This window comes from Pipra filicauda, unplaced genomic scaffold (genome assembly GCF_003945595.2).
Source record: "Pipra filicauda isolate LSUMZ 115617 unplaced genomic scaffold, ASM394559v2 scaffold513_size392548_pilon, whole genome shotgun sequence".
In the NCBI taxonomy this organism is placed as follows: Eukaryota; Metazoa; Chordata; class Aves; order Passeriformes; family Pipridae; genus Pipra; species Pipra filicauda.
In genome coordinates this window covers 223,048-242,023 of record NW_024104658.1, presented here as the reverse complement: position 1 = coordinate 242,023, position 18,976 = coordinate 223,048, and the positions used below count along the sequence as shown (strand labels likewise).

At 52.1% G+C, this 18,976-nt stretch overlaps 1 protein-coding gene across 5 annotated transcripts in view; it reads right to left on the bottom strand.

Moving 5' to 3' along the window:
* Nucleotides 1-209: 209 nt before the first annotated feature.
* RUSC2 (RUN and SH3 domain containing 2) overlaps nucleotides 210-18,976 on the bottom strand; it is a 50,506-nt gene continuing 31,739 nt past the window's right edge. For 4 of the 5 annotated variants that reach the window (XM_027748422.2, XM_027748421.2, XM_027748426.2 and 1 more), the window contains exons 3-13: nucleotides 15,360-17,438; nucleotides 12,303-13,088; nucleotides 11,631-11,831; nucleotides 10,244-10,387; nucleotides 9,255-9,331; nucleotides 7,070-7,244; nucleotides 6,285-6,390; nucleotides 5,153-5,199; nucleotides 2,903-3,884; nucleotides 2,110-2,283; nucleotides 210-1,810 (exon numbers count right to left, since the gene is read on the bottom strand). In XM_027748422.2, coding sequence (XP_027604223.2) covers nucleotides 1,630-1,810; nucleotides 2,110-2,283; nucleotides 2,903-3,884; nucleotides 5,153-5,199; nucleotides 6,285-6,390; nucleotides 7,070-7,244; nucleotides 9,255-9,331; nucleotides 10,244-10,387; nucleotides 11,631-11,831; nucleotides 12,303-13,088; nucleotides 15,360-17,331 — 4,845 coding nt within the window. In that variant the 5' untranslated portion in view covers nucleotides 17,332-17,438 and the 3' untranslated portion in view covers nucleotides 210-1,629. The remainder of the gene's footprint in view (nucleotides 1,811-2,109; nucleotides 2,284-2,902; nucleotides 3,885-5,152; nucleotides 5,200-6,284; nucleotides 6,391-7,069; nucleotides 7,245-9,254; nucleotides 9,332-10,243; nucleotides 10,388-11,630; nucleotides 11,832-12,302; nucleotides 13,089-15,359; nucleotides 17,439-18,976) is intronic. The other variant, XM_027748428.2, reaches the window with a different exon arrangement.

Sequence of the window (18,976 nt, the reverse complement as noted above, 5' to 3'; positions counted from 1 at the left end):
CACACACAAGGAACCCCAAACAGTGTTGCCTCCCCAAGACCTGAACTGACAGGTCTGATCACTGGGGGCAATCTATCTCCTCCTGAAGGTCTGGAGTTGGCTGTGGTGGAGGCAGGACAAAGCCTGCAGTGCAGTGTCCCAGGTAACAGAGGTAACCCTCAGACCCATCCCACGGAGGCGCTGAAATCACAAGACTGGGTAGCAGGGGGCTCAGTCAGCACCTTTTTTATTAATATGCATCATAAATAAAGAAATAAATAAAGGCGAGACACCTCATTCTAACAGGGAAATACAAATTAAATATGGTGCAACGTCCGCTAAGCGATGTACAAGCAGGAGGTAACCTAGCAAGACCAGGGCCCCTTGCCATGGTGAAGCCAGCCCAGGCACGATGCTGTGAACAGCGTCAACCCGGCCAAGGCACCAAATACTGGCATGGCCTTTCATTAACACTGTTCCCCACCTGACATGCAGGTGAAGATCCCCACTACAGCAGGCGGCATGAACATGGCAAGGAAGGGGTTGACTGGCATTGCCTCTACCAAGGACCCCAGGACCTCCAGTATCCCCTTGTGCTTGTGCACAACACTTATCCCCCCCACCCCATGGCACTGCTCAGCAAGACCAGAAACCCTGTGCCAAGGGGAGCACCATCCCTCCCTCCCCAGGCTCCCCAACTCCCTCTGGGAGCACCCACTGATCTACCTGCTGGGAGCACTGCCCCCAACATCCCTAGCTCAGTCAGGGACCCTGCCCTCATCCCCTCCCCTCCAACCCTCTCCAATGAGCATCCCAGGGCTTCCCAGGCACTGGCTCCCTGCTCAGTGTGAAGGGCATGGGGCCAACCCCCAAAGCACCCATCTCTGCACAGGGTGGCACTACCCATCCCAGACCTACATAACACTGAACATCCACACACCTTCCTCACAACCCCCCGTGCCCCTTTGCTCCACACACACACACATATCCTGTCCCCCTCCCCTGGCTGTGGCCAGGCACAGCCCCAGCCCTGCAGTGTGGCACTGCCAGGCCACTTGTCCTGGTACAACCCACCAGGCTGTACCAGGTGGTACAGGTGGTACAACAACACATTAGGACAGGGATGCTCCAGCATGGGGGAGCCTACCCCCATCAAACCACAACAGAACCCATCAGCCCAGCCTTGCAGAGACCTTGCCCACGCACGGTGCTCCCACCCTGCGGCTAAGGATGCCAGGGATGCAGAAGGCTGCCACCCCTGGGAAGGGGACAGCATCCTGCACCCTCCAGCATGAAACAGCTGGGCAGTGGGGCAGCGCTGCTTGGGTTCCTGTAATGTAGGAGTCCATGGTCTGTGGGTGCTGGAGACAGTGTGGGGTGGAGGGGGGGGTCAGGCGGTCCCTGGTGTGGCTGCATGCATGGCGATGCTTGGCAATAGGAGGTGCAGCTCGCAGAGGACCCCAGGGGGCCGAGCTGGCCTTTGGCAGCTGCACAGGGAGGAGCAAGAAGGAACCACCTACGGTTACTGTATTCTGTAATGGCAAGAAAGGTAAGAAACTAGCAAGAAGCTGTGTTTGTTCCTCTGGCAGGGCGGGCTACCCCAGAGGAGCCTCAGCAGCCCACAGAACTGTGCTTGGCTTCCCAGATGTGTCAATAGTCCTCATCCTCTGGGTGGGTGACATACATGATGGGCACCAGTCCCTTCTCAGAGCCAAGGCTGCACTGCAGCCAGTCCCCATCCACCTTGGAGATGACCTGCAGAATATCCCCTTTGTTGAAGCTCAGTTGTCCTGCCTCAGTGGCAATGTGATGGCAAAGAGCTTTCACCTCACTGTAGGCAGAGGGAAAGAAGGGTTAGCTCACCACAGGATGCTTATCCCACTCAGGGATGACCAGAGGCACAGATGAACGAGGAAAACATGCCCTGCCTCCCTCCCCAGCCAGGCTCCCAGCTGCCTCCCAGCTCCCACTCACCCACAGATTGCAGAGTTGCAGTGGATGGATGAACAAACTACATCACTGCCCCCAGCCATCCCTAGTCCACATCTACAAAGGGGGCCAGGAAAATGACATGCCATCCCAACCTGCCACATCCCAGGACCTGCAGGATGGCCACTTGGTGTCACTCACCAGGTAGGGTGGGGAGACATCCCCCGGGCCGGCAGTGCCGCAGGGGGCACCTCAGGGGGCTCTGGCTGGGGGGGGTCTGGCTCAGGAGCTGCTTCACGCCACATGCTTGCCCCCACTGTCTGGGCCACCAGCTGGAACACGGACTTGTCCAAGCTCAGCCAGCCAGAGGGCAACCTGGAAGGAGGAGACAGAAGCAGTTGGCAGCACGGAAGCGTCACCGGGAGAATGGAGCAGCCAATCTCATGGCAAGGCCATGCCTTAGAGGTTTGGCTTCATACACAAAGTGCACTGTGGTCCCCAGGCTGTCTCCTGGTGGGAAGGGGTTGGCATTCTCCAGACACACCACAGCCTAGACTGGGAAGGACATTTCCAGTGGACATTTTCAGGAGCAGTAAGGGTGATGGAAAGGCAGTGCAGGGAGGTCTCAGCTACTGGGGGCAACTTCACACGTCCTCCTCACTTGTTGTGAGCAATAGGGATAGCTCCATGTTCTGTTCTCAATACGTGTTTTTGGGAGGGATGAGGTGACGATGGGGCCATGTAGCAGGGGCCCTTCCACTGGAGAGGGGATTTAGGACTCAAGGCAGTGGTAGAGCTCAGGCAGAAGGGGAAGGCCCATGAGGCGGACTGAGCAAGGGTGTGGGAAGAGTTAAGGTGGGTTGGCAGGGGTGACAGACCCCTGAGGTACCACAATGGTGTAGCCCAGCAGTCAGCTACTGGCCTGACTTCCATCTGCACTGCTGCACTCTAGGTTAACCAGCCCTCCTCAGCCCCACACCACCCCTGCCCTTACCTGTTCGGTTGCCTGGGCTCTTTTTGTACCTTCCTGGACCCAAACAAATGTCCCCACTTGATAGCCTGGCTGCCCTCTGATGCACTGGTGCTGCTGTCCTCTTGAGGGGCTGATGCTGCTGCTCCCACTCTTTGCTGAGTCCCAGTCTCCTTCTCCTTGCTGCGCTTCAGCTCTGTAAGCACCGAGTCTGGGGGACTGCCCATCCAGAAGGGCCAGCTCCGTTCCTTCACCTCTTCGCTGACCATGACCTGCTGGGGCTTTTCCAATGGCCCTTCCACAGCTTCAGGACTTGGCTTGCTGGCAGCCTTGGGCCTCTCCTCCAAGGTACCCTCAGCAATGGGACAAGCCTCTGCGCCCTCCACCACCCCTTCTCGGGGCGGTGGTGCCTTGTGGGTCTCCACTGACTTGGGTGCAGTATTCAAAGCAGCTTTCTTCTTCTCTGAGCGGATGAACTTGGAGCCTTCAGCTGATCCCTCGATGTAAATCTGAGAGGTCTGCATGAGCTGGTACCACCAGCCTGCCTGCTTGTCCTTCTTCCTCTCCCACGTGCTCTCTCGCATCTTACTCCGCTCTTCCTCCCTGTCACCATCTCCACAAGAGGCCCCCACTCCCTTGACCCTTTTCTCACTCACAGCTTGCTGTGGGCTGTGCCCTGGTGAAATGTCATCATCTCTGGCACCCCCTTGGCATGTCTCAGGGGCGGTGCTGCAGCCATCAGGATCCTCACTGCTGCCCCGCGTCCGCATCAGCTGCAGGGTGGAGTGCACGGACAGCAGCAGGTCCTGCTTCACACGCAGCAGCTCCTTTTGCTGCTGCTGCTCTTTGCCCATCTGCATCAGGTGGTGCTCGAAGAGGAGGTCTAGGTTGAAGGGCAGCAGAGAGAGAGGCTGGAGCAGGAGCAGGAGCTCCTCAAAAAGAGGCTGGCACACGCTGTGAGACAGGCACAAGAAACCCACTGGTTGGTAGTGTGCCAGGATGATATCTGTAGGGCAAGAGACATTAATCAGAGGAGAGGCTCTTCCCACCATGCCAAGCCACCACAAAGATGCTGAAGCTATGGGGAAAGGTGCTGAACACTAGTTTTTGGTCAGAGCTGCGGTGGCAGTGTTATGCTTAGGCCTGGGTCAGGGAGCACCAGATGCTCTGTGTGCTCTCAGCAAACTGGCCCAAATACTGCTTTCCAGTTGTGCCTGCAGCCAGGACCTGTCTGGCATGACCTCCCAGATGATCTCTGCCACAAAATGCCACAGAAGTAGGATGGGAGTAAAGAGCATCAAAGGGTTGTCACATTTTAAAATTCTTTTCTTCAACTTTTTGAGGTGAACAAGGAGCCTCAGATCTGACCAGTACCAGTCCCCTGCAGACAGGGGTGTCAGGGGCAGCTGAATACAGTCTTTCCAGGACCTGTCTCGGCTGAACTGTAGATCTTAGCAGAGAATGGACTAGCATTTCTACCTGCAGGATTCATTCTTCACTTGGTTTAACCACAACTGCACTGCCCCTCCGCCTCCTTTATTGTCAGGTCTCACTCTCAGGGAGAGAGCTGGGAATGGGATTTGTGGCCATTTGGCCCCACTGGGATAACAAACTTACACCACAGGCAGGACTTGCACCGTACCTACAACCCCCCTTTGCCTAGCTCTCATTATCCTGACAGCTCTAGCTTTTGTTCACACTTCCAGCTCTTAATGATGGCTTGAAATAGGTGGTTGTCTTCTGCTCCAGAAAAACACAACAGGCTTAGGTCCAATTCTATTCTAGTCTAGTCTAGTCTATTCTGATACAAAACAGATACATCCAGTAAAATCTGCTTTTTGTTTGTCAGGAGGTTATCCTTTCCACTTTTTCTATTTCCCATGCCTGAAGGATTTCAGCTAAGAGTGCACATCTCCAGGCATACAAAACTCTCAGGTACTGGGCATGGAACACAGAAATTTGAGGAGGGTTAGATCTGGTCTCCTGCAGACAGATTGAGGGATCTGCACTGTAGGTGATAGCTTTGGGGAAGGCTAGCTGCAGCTGGTAAGGTGAATGGATGTCCAGGCTCAGGTGGAAGGAGCTGCATGGAGCTTGAACTTCCACCTGGGACTTCCCTGGTGCACTGAGGCTGTGTATAGCCTAGTCCTTCAGCTTAGGGCAGAGAAGAGTAGCCCAAGCTGAGAGAGCAACAAGAGAAGCACATTTTCATTCCATGCCCTACACTGTGCAGAATTTGGCCCCCACTGTAGCCCATAGCCCTCAGGATCTTACCTTCATGGTTGTAGAGGTGGTTGAACCAGAACTCCAAGGACCGGATACTGCAGGAATGGAAAAAAAGCAGGGTAAGATAAAACAGTTAAAATCTATGCATCCAATTCATTCTCGTTGTTCTACAAAAAGAAAAGGGCTAGAAAAGGGCATGTACACAGCATGAGCCTGTGAACCTCCAGACCTAGGGAAAGGACAGTCGGTCAGTCCCATCAGCACGCACTGATCACAAACACCCAGTCTGCCACAGAACATCCAGCCGGCCTTACATGTGCAAATGTAATCCCTAACAAACATGTTTCCAGCAAGGTTCCTCATTATTTTGCTCCTATGTCCTTGCCAGAGCTTTGCTTGGCTGAGAAGAGGCTTACGTGGAAGAGTCAAATCATCTACAAACCTAAGGTCACTGCTGGTGGCTTGGCCCAAAATACACTGGTATCCTGTGCCAGCAGGGGAGAACTGGGACACCCTGTGTGGGGACAGCAGGGCAGACCTTGTTCCTGCTTGTAAGGGTTCTCCAGTATTTGGAAATCTTGGGGCCTCTGCTGCCACTTACAGAGGTCTTGCTGACCACTAGAGAGGAGCAAGGAAACACCATCCTAGCAGCACTCATCCCTTCACCCACAGAAAGGCATTGCTGTCTTCCTCTGTTTAACACTGAGTGTAGTGTGCACACTCCTTATCCAAACTGGAAGGACCAGCCCTGAGTCCTGGACCAGGGCAATTCCTCCTTCAAGGCCTCACACCCTGGGATTCACTGCAGCTCCAGGAAACAGTGATTTAAACAGGGATTTCCATGGTGTAGGCATATAATATGTCTAATCTTGCATGAAGCTGGACAGATAGACCCTTCCCACCTAATGTCTTGGGGCTAAAACAAGATGACAACAGCCACCCCTTCTCAGTCCCGACCTGAGAGGGGAGGTTTTGATCCATCTGGAGTTCCCTGAGGCTCACAGGGAAGTTCCCTGAAGCCTCCCTGAGGCTTCTTCCTTCCTTCACCTACTTCTGGGAAGTGGCTTTCCACATTCTTAAGTTTTTTTCATGGTCAACTGTGGCTGCCTGCAGTCAAGGAGCAGCAGCTGCTGCCAGCCCTAGACAGGGACATGCAGCCAGCACCTCAAGTCCTGCTTACTTGAGGAGGCCGAAGATGAAGGCGTTGAACCTCATCGTGTGGTTGGTGAGCTCTGTGTACTGGCTGATCTTGCTATAGAGGCTGTGCAGCAACTTGGTAGAGGGGCCTACGGAGAGAAGCAAATTGTTGAGATTAGTTGTGGTCAACAAAGCCAAAACAGCACCATGGAAAGGAGCTTCAAGGCAAGACAAGACATTGTCTGCGTGTCCATGTCTGTGTGTGCATTCCCTCTCTGCCAAACACCAATGTGAACTCACTCCATCCCAACATTTGGACTCCATGTGGGAGATGGGTTGTGGTCTGTCCCAAACTCCAAAACTCTGGGAGAGTTTCAATATTGCAAGGACCTGCCTCCCACATTTCAGTGACAATCACAGTCATTGGCTCAAAATCAGCATATAAACAGAATATTGTGGTGGGTGCTTATAATTTGGTGTGCCTGCAATCATAGAGATAACCCCAGAGCTGTAGATTTGCCACAATCAGGCTAAGAGGTTTCCCAATACATTCATTTTGTTTTTTTCTTTATTTTTTTTTTTCATTGATTTGGCCTGCTATATGAGAACTTGGAAATTTCAGGGCAAATGACAATAAATATTTAGGCAGATTAGAGCAGTGTCTCTCCTGTCTTGCACAGAAGGATCAACGAGCACCTTGTTCCATGCAAGGAAATGGAATTAGTATTAGTCTGCACTCTCATCCTCGTAGCGAATCTCCCCCAGCACCTCCCAGCAACAACACAGAAGTGTCACAGAGCTGCAGGCACTGCTGCACAACATCCATACCTAGCTGGGTGGATGCCTCCACCACACTCCAGGGGATGTTCCTCCTCTGGCCGATGATCATGTCCAGGACGTAAGCCTTGAGCCCATCGCTCAGAATGTCCCGGACGGCAGGGCACAGGTATTTCAGGATGAGATGTCCCACATTGGGGCTCACGGAGCTGTTCCCAAGTTTGGCCTAATGGACAACAGGCAACAGGGAAAGTGTTGGTAACTTCTCTCAAGGTACAGATGCATGGAAACAGTTCACATGCCTACTACAGATATCCAGTAAGCAACATCCAGGCTCAGCAGCTCCTTGAACATTCAGGGTCTTCCCCTTCACTCCAATGCCTCATACACCAGCTCTGGACTGCTCCCTGCAAGGTCTTTCCCAGCCTGGGAAGAAGCAAAGCCTGGGAAAAGAACCTCCTAGCTTGGGAAGAGGATATCCCAATTAAAAGGGATGTCTGGTTCTGCCAAAAGTTATAACAAGGCTGTCCTGCTGGAGGAAGAAAGGAGCAGGGGATTTTTCTGCTGCTGTGCATTTTCTTGTTGCTAATTTTGGAGCAGGAAGTGGCAAACCACACAGGAACTACCAGCACCAAAGGGTTAAGGAACACTTAACTCAATGACACATCAAGCTATAATTCCTAGGGATTACTATAAGTAAACAGGGTGAGGGCAAAATGGATGGACAGAGCTCAGGTTGAGGTGAGGAAGTGTGTAAGAGCCCAGCACCAGCAGAGCAAGGACACATTCTGCTGTGTACAGTGTTTGAGCTGCCGAAGGGTCTTTCCAAATGGGTCAGAAAATGGTGCTCAGGGCACAGATTTTACCAGCTGAGCTGGAATTATACTGACCAGTTGGCACAGGCCCACAAAAGCCCTGAACTGAAACTGAACTTCTGGCTCAGGAATAATCCTGTCAGATCCACTGAGCACAGCAGCAGCAGGGGCGGGTGCTGCCTTTTGACAGGTGAATGCTCAGCCCCTGGCACACTGATGCCTAATGAAACCCGAGGCCAAAACCACAGCCTTGTCTGGTAAGTAAAGTAATGAGAGAATGTTGCAATTATTCCCCAAACGAACACTACAAGAATAGGGAATTCACAGTGAAGTCTTTCAAAAAGCTGTGGGAATCTCAACAGCTCCGGTTATGTTGCCCAGCAATCTCTGCATCAGCAACAGTCCTAATTAGGGGAAAATTACTCTGGGCTCTAAGATAAGATTGAATAGGTTTGGAAACTGTCCCAGTCAGTTTTCTCCTTGGGGACAGCATGCCAGGGGAGTTGTCATCTCCCAGTAGTGTCACATTGCTGCCCCAGAGTCCCCTGCCTGAAACAGAGCATTCAGCATTGAGAGGAGGCACCACAAACATGCTGCTGGGTGTCACAGGACTGCAAACACTGCCTGGTACAAACAGAAGCAAAATTGCTGTGCTTCTGTGTTATTCCAGAAATGGGAGACAAGGGAGCAGAGACCAAAGACAGACACCCCGGGACAACCTAGAAAATGAGGGGAGCGCAGGCCATAGACAGCCAGCCCCAGAGAGGCACTCTAGGTTGATGGTAAGGGCTATAGGGAATGCCCAGATGCCCCAGATAGGCAATGACTGATGCACTTTTTTATTATTATTGAGCCCTGTGAGGCACAGAGTGAGGGGGGACAGTGCACTGTGCCCTGGCAACAGTGCTACACCAAAATCATGGGGCATATGGAGGAGGGAGAGACAACTCTCCACTGTGTGAGAAAAAAGAGCTGGTGCACTGCATCACACCAGAAGTCCAGCTGGTTTGGTTTTCTTTCTTATAAAGAGCCATTGTAAATACATAAGAAAGACTTAAAAAAGAGCAAACATATATAGTATTTGCCCTTAATACTCTCACAGCCTACAACTACTTTCAGCTCAAAGACTGTCTAAGCTGGACATTATTCTTATGTGTTTAGTAAACCTTGGTGAATTTCCCTTCCCTGTGTTTTTCTGATCTTCCTTTAAATACACGTACTCTTTTAGCACCCCCAGCACCATGCAGCAGGAATTGTCACAGATTTACTACCTGCTGCATGGCATCCCATCACCTTTGTTTGGTTTGTTCTTGGAACTACTGCCTTTGATAGATCCCTGTAGTTTTTGACTGGAAGAGAATGCAGAGGCAATCTTTCGCCATGCTCTCCATGTCACTCACAATGCTGAATGCAAGACATACCTTCACCCCTGGATCCCTGCTGGTTCCAAAGTGAGCCACAATCAGGTCAACAGCAGTGTTGATTGCCTTCACCAGACCTAGAGGGAAAGAACAAGTCAGAGAGCTGCCAGAGGGGCTGCCAGGATAGACCCTGACAAAACACTTGTCAGAGAAATCAGGCAGGGGCATTTCAAGCCAATGTCTACACACAAGCCCTCTCTGCCAAAAACACACAGAGGCTCTCCTAACCCCTGCCCAGATCTGTCCCTGCTGGTTCCAACACTCATCTATCAGCCTGACAGTAGGACAACCTGTCAATATTCCCAAGGGACATGAACCATCACCTCCACACTCCATCCCTCGAGACAGCAGAGATGGGGTCTGAGGCAATGAGTCTCTTGCTGCTTTGATGCCTTGGGGTGTCAGGGCAGAAACCTTGCATTTTGGCAAGTTCTGTGATGACTGTCAGTAACAAGCCAGTGGTGTGTAATCTGACATCTGCACCAGGATACTGCGAGAACAGAACTGAAATAGAAGGGAAAGCTGCCACCTGGTAGCCACCAACACATAGCTGGCAAAGGCATGGGAACCCTTCTGCCTCTGAAATGATGAAAAGACAACTGTCAAATAGCCAAAACCCAGCCCTGCCTCTAGCACAGGTCCCATCACAGCCACATCTCGTCCTACTTCGGAATCTTTTCTTCCATCCTTTAATATAATTTATCACATAGGACCCAACCAACCTTTAACCTAAATTACAGAATCTTGGGTCAGCACATCTGCATCATCACACAGATACACAGGCCTACCCTTCCATACAGAGACTGGGGTGGGAGCATGAAACAGCCATCAGTCCAGGGGGACATGTAGTTGCGGTGCTACAGTGGAAAGGGCAGGGAAAGTTCAAGTCACTATGTCTACAGAGATGAGATGAGAGAGAGAGAGGCACAAACGTTTGCTTTATGCTGCACTACACCACACTGCCATCCACGAGTGATGCACAGACTCACCCTTCTTCTGCAGCAGGTCGATGGAGATGGACTCTGTGTTGCCATCTGGGGAGAGGCAGAACTCAGCAGGAGGTTTCTCCGCTAGTGAGAAGTAGTCGGGGAAGAAGTCATTGTAGGTAAGCTGGAGTTGCCTCATAGACTGTCCTGCAGGGCCAAGACAGAGGGGAGAAGGATCAGCCCAAACCTCTCACAACAAAGCCTCTTCCACATTGTCTGCTTTTCCTAGAAGCAACATGCACCAGCTGCAGTCTTCATCCAAGACTTGCTAGGACAGCAAGACCACAGGCTTGTTCCTCCCCCAGCAATGGTCTGCAATGTGTGCCTGTACAGTTGACCTCCACAGCCCACCCAACATCCAGCTCCAGCTTGACTATGTGCCCAGGGGCTCTGGAAGATGCCGGGGGGATTCACTCTCATAGGCTGGTGCTATTGGAAACCTTGTTGCACCAGACTGTGCTGCTATGTGGATAGTTCCAGCAAGCAGGGTCTAAAACGAGCACAGAGAGAACAGAATCCCTACTTGTCACACACAGGCATCCACAGGCAATAAACTACATGTTTGCTGCCTGTCTTCTAGGATGTCCTCCATTTTCAAGGAGTGACTTCTGCAGGAATTCTTCCATGTGCCTGACTTCCATCTGGTTGACTCCCTGGCTCTGTGCTAGGCATCTTCCCTTGGAGGGATGGAGAAACTGTATGGATTTGCAGAGTGAGGTGTAGGGCTTCGAGGAATTCCCTCCATGACTGGAGACTAATCTGAAGAATGCTCTCCCTCCCACAAACAGACCACACTGCTCTCCCCACAGGACTCTTGGAGGTTCAGCCAAAAGCAGCCTGCCCTGTCAACCCTTCCAGCAGATGTTTTGGAGGACAAGGAAGGTCTTAAAGGCCTTGGAGAAGACAGAGCCCCATCAAGCATTCCAGTGTTGTCAGCTGCCCCATGAAAGCTACAGCCCAGCACATAGCACACTTCCAGGGCTGGGGCACTGTGGTCAGGCACTGTGGGGCACACAATGAAATCTCCAAGGGCCAAAACTCCTGTGTGAGACATGAACTACAAGCTAACCACAGACAAGGAGCACTTTCTGAGGTCTGAGCAGGCTCTCGGGTCATTCACTTTTCCCTTTAATCCAGCCCAGAGCTGGACCTGACTACTCTCACCTCATGGAGAAGGAGGGAGGCTCCACACAGATTATAGCCATCAGTGAGGCTATAAGACCTTCTTCTTGAAACTTCCAGTCCCACGTGAGCAGATGCATCATCCCTCCTGCTCTGAGCAGGCAGAGCAGTGATGAATCCAGGCTGAACCTGGGCCCCAAGGGATACTGAACCTGAGTCCCAAGGTCACCTCCCAAGACCTCCCCCCCAGCGGAAAGACGGTGCGCACCGTTCAGCTTGCAGTGCAAATGGCTGGTGCTGAGAGCGCCAGGGAGCTCAAAGATGGGGTTGCCCCGGTTCAGCCGAGGCTCTTGCTGCCTCCTATCCAGGCTGCCTGCTAAGCTGGGCAGCCCCGAAACGCGGTCCAGACCCAGGGGGTTCCTCCGCCTGTACTCCCGCCACTTCAGCGCTTGGGGAGAGAGGTGGTTCGCTAGGATGCCGCAGGCAGTGAGCACCAGACAGGAGGATATGGAGAGGACACAGGAAGAGAGAAGACAAAGGAGGAGGACAGAGAAAGAGAGACAGCACATTACTCAGAAGTCCAGCAGCATTTCAGGACATTAGCGCACACAAATGGACAGAGGTGGAGGCCACAGCCTGGCAGAGCAGCACAGGAGCCTGGATGGCCTTGTGACTGCAGGCACAGAGGGAGCAGGTTTGGGATACAAGCACCTGGCATGGGGTGCATTAAGATCAGCAGCCCACACTCCCCTCTCCAGAGACACAGTGGAGGAGTTGGGACTGGAAAAACACGTTCTTAGTGTAGGTCTTTCTGCAACACCCAGATGCAAATTTATCCTGGGCTGTAGCTACAAGAGAGGGTGGTACTATAGGGAGCAGCCATAGCCATGGGGAGCTGGAGATGCTCCAGACTAGGAGGTTCTGGAGGATGGGTACCTACCATTGACGGGCCTTATTCCCATGCTGCTCAGGGGGCCAGAGCTGCTGCTCTCACTGCCACTTCTCCAGTGGGAATCTGCATGGCCTCCTACTCTGCTCATGGACATGCCACTCACTGAGAGGGGCGGGAGGGATCCACTGTGGAGTCGGTATTCAGAGAGTGGTGGGCTTGGCTCCAGTGGTGCCTCCTTCTTGGGAATCATCTTGGGGTTCTCCTTTTGCCTCAGGGCATCAGCTTTGGTGGTTTTGGAGGGCTGCATGGCACTGACAGCAGGGGATGACCTCGTGGGCAGCAGGTTGGCAGAGATGGGGCAGGACCTGCTCCTGGGTGGCTGGCTGTCTTCAGCTCTCTCTGCAGGGGGCGAGGAGGAGGAGTCCACGCTTTGGAAGAAAGGCACGTTGCATCGCACAGGGGAGTAACTGCCCAGTGGGGACGGACGGGTTGTTTCGGGGGCGGACTTCTTAATGCCCCCATCGTTGCGGGAGGCAGCTCCGTCTGCCGAGCGCTGGGTCACGAGCGTGCCATGGGCCTGGCTCCCCGCCACCGCCGCCTGCTCTGCCGAGCTGGCCAAGGCTGAGGACTGGGAACAGGAGATCTGCTGGCTGGAAGGTCGGTTGCTGGACAAGCTGTAGAGCTGGGAGAGGCTGGAAGCAAAATGGCTGTGCAGGGCACGTGCCTTGGGTGGCTTGCTGAAATGGTGCTGAAAAACAAAGGGCTGGATGGGCAGAGTCGTGGGGCGCTGGTCCTTGCTGTAACGCACCACAGGCTTGCTGTCTGTGCCACCACCTTCGGGGAGAGAAAGGGGAACAAAGTGTGAGCATGGGCAGAGGGATGATCATCCTCAGCCCAGCAGATTGCAGGTTAAAAGGGACTGTGCACTCTGTTCTGGAAGGAAGAGCACAAGCTAGAGGCCAGTTAAACATGCAGTGGTTCCAGCCTGACCTGGTTACACACATCAAGAGCTGGTAATGCAAAGATGTGTGGCCTCAAATGCAGAGTCTCCAGCTGTTGACAGCTGTCTGGAAGACTGCACCAGGAACCTGTCTGTCCTGGTAGGGTCACCAGCTTGGTCACATCCCTTCCCAATCCCTTGCTTCCTGGACAGTTCAAAGCCATGGGGACAGGTTCCTGCCCTTAAGCAGCCTCTGCCCAAGCAGTACCACAAAGATATGGCCCAGTGCACTGTGGTACAATCACATTTCTTGTACCAAAGGACACTGAGAACTCGCACAGCCAAGCACAAGCATTACATGCAATAGCACTGCAGCTCTGGTCCCACATCCCAATATATTGGTGCTGTTGCAAAGGCTGATTGCTTGCCCTTCTCCCTCCCTCTTCCTTCTCCTTTACCTATTCACCCTTTGGAACTTCCTTCATCCCCCTGCCTCTACCAGATCTAAGTAGGATGTTCCAGCATCCTGCTTCCAACTCGGGAAAGTGCCAGTCTGCTCCAGCAAATGATGTACTGGGATGTCCTGAGAGAGTGTGCTAGGCTTATCTCCTGTGTGTCAATTCCTCCAGCTCCTGGTGGGGCCACAACATCCTGAGGGACACAGCTGAAGTGTGACACACTATGCACTCAGTGCACAATACACACAACACTGGATGCACACATGGGGCTGACCGAGATCCCTGGTTGGCCTTGGTGTTACCTGCTGCCTGTGGGGTGTTCCAGACCTTCCTCCCTATAGCTAACTCATATCCCTAGCTTTTAGCAGGGCTTGCTTTCCCTCTAGTCCCTCTCAGAACCTCTAGGCTTTCAATGATGCTCTCAGCTGGACCAAGGCAGATATTTCTCTATCTCCAGCTGCAAACAGAAGTTTCTTGCACAGCAATGATGCCTCCCACATTGGGAGGCAGGCAGAAACTGCTAGGATATATTTTCCTGAGAGGTCCTGTCTGCCCCCTCCTCCCTGAGCAGTCCTTACTACTTCCAAGCATTCCCTCTGAAAATAAGAGGGCTGCTCCCAAGCAGTCTTCTCCCAGAAGAGACCTTCCTTCTCCGCCATCCCTCACCAAACACACGTTCAATAAATAAACAGGACAATACCTAAAAACCTCTTGCTTCAAAGGCCAAAACCTCTCCCACCCCTGCCATGGCAAATGAACAACATGTTCTTATCTCCTGACAGAAATCTTCAGGACCTCTTAATGGAGACAGTCTGTTTTTTGACATGTTAGGGGCTATTTACTGCAGTGGTCTGGTCAGAGGCATTTTAGATGGGCTTTTCCTGGACAGCAGGTACAAGACCTGTCTAGGCAGAGAGAGAGTTCTCCTGCCATGCTGGAGAAACAGCCATACCTCTAACAGGAGTGTCACACAGCTTCCTCACAAGGACAAGTGAAACCAATATCAATGTGGAAAGCTGTAAAACTCGCCCATTACAGGCTTTCCTACAGAGGTAACTGTGACAATTACTCTCCATGGGAACAAATGCTACAATCCAAAGCACTGTGGAGGACATGACCAGGATATTCCAGCAGAGGCACACAGATTAGTCTCTGCAGGACTCACGCTGTAAGTCCCAGCAGAGATTGTGTGACGTCCCTGAACCTGCACGGGGAAGAGACTGCTGGCTATACAGCCTCCACCTCTCCACCTCTGCCCCAAGTAGCTCCAAAGAAGAAAGGCTTTTTAAAAAGTCCCTTCATCTGCTGTGACCATGACTTTGTTGAGCATCTTCACATCTCTGTCTTGGGAGTTAAGGGCAGGTGATTCTTATGGGCAAGCGCAGTAAATACCTGGAAGGGAGACAACCCTTCAAGCTGCACAGACTCGAAGTGCTAATGTCATATCCTCCCTTACATGATATGAAAGGTTTGAACAAAACATCAAGAGGTTTTAGTAATATAAGGACAAGACATCTGCACTGATATGAGTCTGAAATAAGCACAGCAAGGCTTTGCCCCAGGGTCAAAGATCAGGAACCAGGCACTGAACCGAACTGCACAGGCACTGGTCTCCTACTGCCATGCAGGTTCCCCTGCAGCTCCCCTCATATCCCAAAGAGCTGCCTTTCTTTTTATTTCTCCATTCTGCCTAGTTTGGCTTCTTACCGTCTGCTCGGGCTCTAACATCTTTTTGTCCGTGGCCACCGGCAGAGCCACCCGAGAAGCTGGCATCTGCCTCCATCAGCAGGGAGAGAGAGGCTTGCTCACCTGCCCCATGCCCACTGGGGACCTTCTCACTGGAGATCGAGTCCTTGGTGGAACACAAAGCCTGGCTGTCCCCAAAAGCATGGTTCAAACAGAAGCCCTCACAGCTGCGGTTCAGGCCATGGACAAAGGGCATGGGTGGAAGACTCTGGCTCCGCCGAGCTCTTTCTTCAAGGAAGGTTGGGCAATCCCGCTGAGTCTCAGGTATAGGAGAGAACTCCAAGGAGGAATCACCGCTAGACCGGAGCGGTGGGGAGGTGCCATTCTTCTTCCGTCCTTTAGCCAGCTCAGCGAAAGATGTCACTCTCTTTGGGGGAGAACTCTGGATGGGTATTGCTGGACTTTCACTCAGCTTGACTGGACAGCTCACCATGCGCTCCAAGGAGCCCAGCCTGCTGCTGGGACTCCTGTCCAGGTTCTGATCGTAGCTCCTGGAGCGCTGTCGGCTTGTGTTGAGGTTCGGTGGTGACACATTGACGTAGACCTGACCCTCAATCGTGTTCTGGGTGGATTCTCCCTTTGCCTCCTCTTCACTGCACTCCACATTGCCTTCCTCTTGTCTCAGGTCAGGCCTTCGAAACAGATAGTATTCTGTGGGTTGGGCTGGGCTCCCCTTGGTCTGGTCTTCCGAGCAGCTAGTTATGGAAGATCCTGCGGGGCTGGGGGACGACTGGGAAGACAAGTCACATGTGACTAACTTGTAGTAATTCTGAGTAGCCACAACGAGCCGTGCTTGGCTCTGGAAGCAGGCAGTGAGGTCAGAGCTCTCTGAAGGGCAAGGCTCACAGTGGAGGTGGTAGGAGTTGCAGTTAGCATCAAGGACAGGTGAGGAGGAGTGTTGGCATCCACACACCTTCCCTGAACTCTCTGGGTGATGCGACTCGCAAGACATCTTGGATTCTGTGGGCGATGAATGCAAATCCAGGTAAAAAGCTCCTGTGTCTGAGTGGCTGCAGAAGGAAGAGTCACAGGACAGGTTGGCTGAATTCAGGTTTGATTGAGATTGGCCATTCATTTTGTTGTAGAGAGCGCTGAAGTTCACCAGCACGCCATCGGAGCTGTTGCAGGAAGAGTCACTGATGTAGCCCATTTGTTGGTCAATCACTTCAGACTGACTTGATGAACTGTAGCACCGACAGTGCTGGATCTCTGAGCTGGAACAGCTGCATGTCCGGCTGTGCAGGGCATCCTGATTCCTCAGGGATTCGCCTGTGTTCTGGTTCCACTCCTGGTCACCACCATCGAAGGAGAAGCTGGAGGAGCTGCCACGGTGGCAGCTGCATTCATCCAGCTCCATGCGCTCTGAGGTCTGATGGCACCTGTTTGCATTGTTCCTCTTCTGGATGTCGTCACTGCTGATTTTGTCCTCTTGCCCATCCACCACACCGGACCGGCTGGCCATGTTCCAGGATTTCACAATGTGGTTGGAGTCATGGAGGTGGAAGGGGGGCAGGGCCAGCTCCTGCAGATTGAAGGGAGGTTTGCCATCGACAAGTGAGTTGTGAAGGTGGAAAGATTTTTGACTCAAGTCATCCCCAAAAATGCTGAGGTCTTCACCCTCACTCAGCAGGAAAGGGTTGTGTCGCTTACTGACACCAGGGACAATGAGATCCCTTGCTTTTCCTTCTTTGTTGTCTGAGGCCTCTGCTGAGGTTTCAGAGGTCTGGAGAAAGCTGCTGTATACCAAGGAGTCAGTCTGTGAAAGGTCTCTGTCTGGAAGGGCAGAGGTCCGTGTAATGCTGAGCTCTGGCTGGCAGAAGGGGTTGGTCCTTTTGCTCACGGAGCAGCACTGTCTATCAGGGACCTGGCAATGCACCAGAGGAATGTGATGGACAATCAGCGTCTCACCAGTCAGTTTGGGTGGACTATCCATGGTGAGGAATGCTCTTCAGGGCATCAGTGAAGTTGGTACCACCCATGAACAGGTAAGGCTGCACATGAGAGGCAGGGAGGACACTTCTCATGAGGGAATTCAGATACCTAGAGAGAGACAAAATCACAAAGGAAGTCACCTCTCAGGAAAGGCAGTGACTATTTAAAGCATCCTCGGTTTGACTGAAGATTTCATGTGTTGACAAGGATCAAACAGACGGGTCCTTGTAAGCACAAGTACCTGAGCATAAGGTCCTTCCTCAGGAAAACAAACCATCACAATGTAAGACAAAAACATCACCCTCCCTGGAGGCTCCTGAGACGACACTTGTGATTCCACCTGACCCCTCTCAAAGTTATCTGAAGTGAGTAACTGATTTCAGTCAAGTGGCCAAAGGGCTAAACAGGCTTTGGGCCAAACAAAGACCTCACTGCAGATGGCACTGTGTGCTCACAGGAAAACAGCACAGGATCTGAAGTGAAGCACTGCACTCTGGTGAGAGCAGTCTACCTTCTTTCACAGGACTAAACATCTTTTTCTCTTTTTAGGTACCTTGAACTTTCCTTCAAGAACCAAATACAGAACTGCTCTGAAAGGTCTTGCAACATCAGAGACACACAGGTCCAGGGAGAGACAGGAAAGCAGGATCAGACTGGAACAGGAAAGCAGCAACAGCCATTCCTCTCCGAAATCCAGAAGGCCCCATGAGGTCCTGACTCTTTTAATGGTGCCTGAGGAGCATGCCAAAGTATGCGACTACTTATGTACACAAAGGCCTCTTCAGTGAAAAGGAGCAGATGACTTCAGTGGGGCCATGGGAGGCCACTGGTGATGGTTAAGTAGGTCCCATACAGCACACTGGCTTCTGCTCACCTTTTGCTGATGGTTAAGCCTCAGCTTAAACTGGTTCCTCCAAACTGGTGCTCTGAGATGACTGTTTCACAGCTCTCTGCTACATTATCTGTGGTATTTATCTGCTTATCTTATTACCTGCTGCACTTAACAATAGTACAACAGTCCCAGGAGTCATACAGGCAGAGCACTAAGAGCCCCACTCCCACTGTGTTCATTAAATATCAGGTTCTCTTAAAGCCAGAGGAATAACAGAATGTTTGGGCTGAAGGGGCCCTAAAGATCATCTCATTACATGGCCAGGGACACCTTTCCCTAGACCAGGTTGCTCAAAGCCCCATCCAACCTGGCCTTGAACACTTCTGGGGATGGGGCATCAACAAATTCTCTGGGTAACTTGTTCCAGTGCCTCACAGTAAAGAATTTCTTCCTGATACCTAACCTGAACCCACCATCTTTCAGTTTAAAGCCTTTTCCCCTTGTCCTATCACTATCTGCTCATGTCAAAAGTCCCTCTTCATCCTTCTTGTAGATGTTCACCAGCATCTGACATGTAAGTGCAGAGAACATATTAATTTCTCTTTCCCCACCTAACCTGGAGGTCCAGCCTGCAAGTGCTTCCAAAACAGACTTGCCTTCCCTTCGACACTACAGAGAATCCAACACAGGCAAGTGCATGGGAGGACTAAGGCAGCAAAGAGAGGGAAAAACCAGAAAAGACATCAGTGATCCAGGATGATCCTGAGAGATTAAAAAATGACCTACTGCTCTCACAGGTCCACCATTTGTTCTG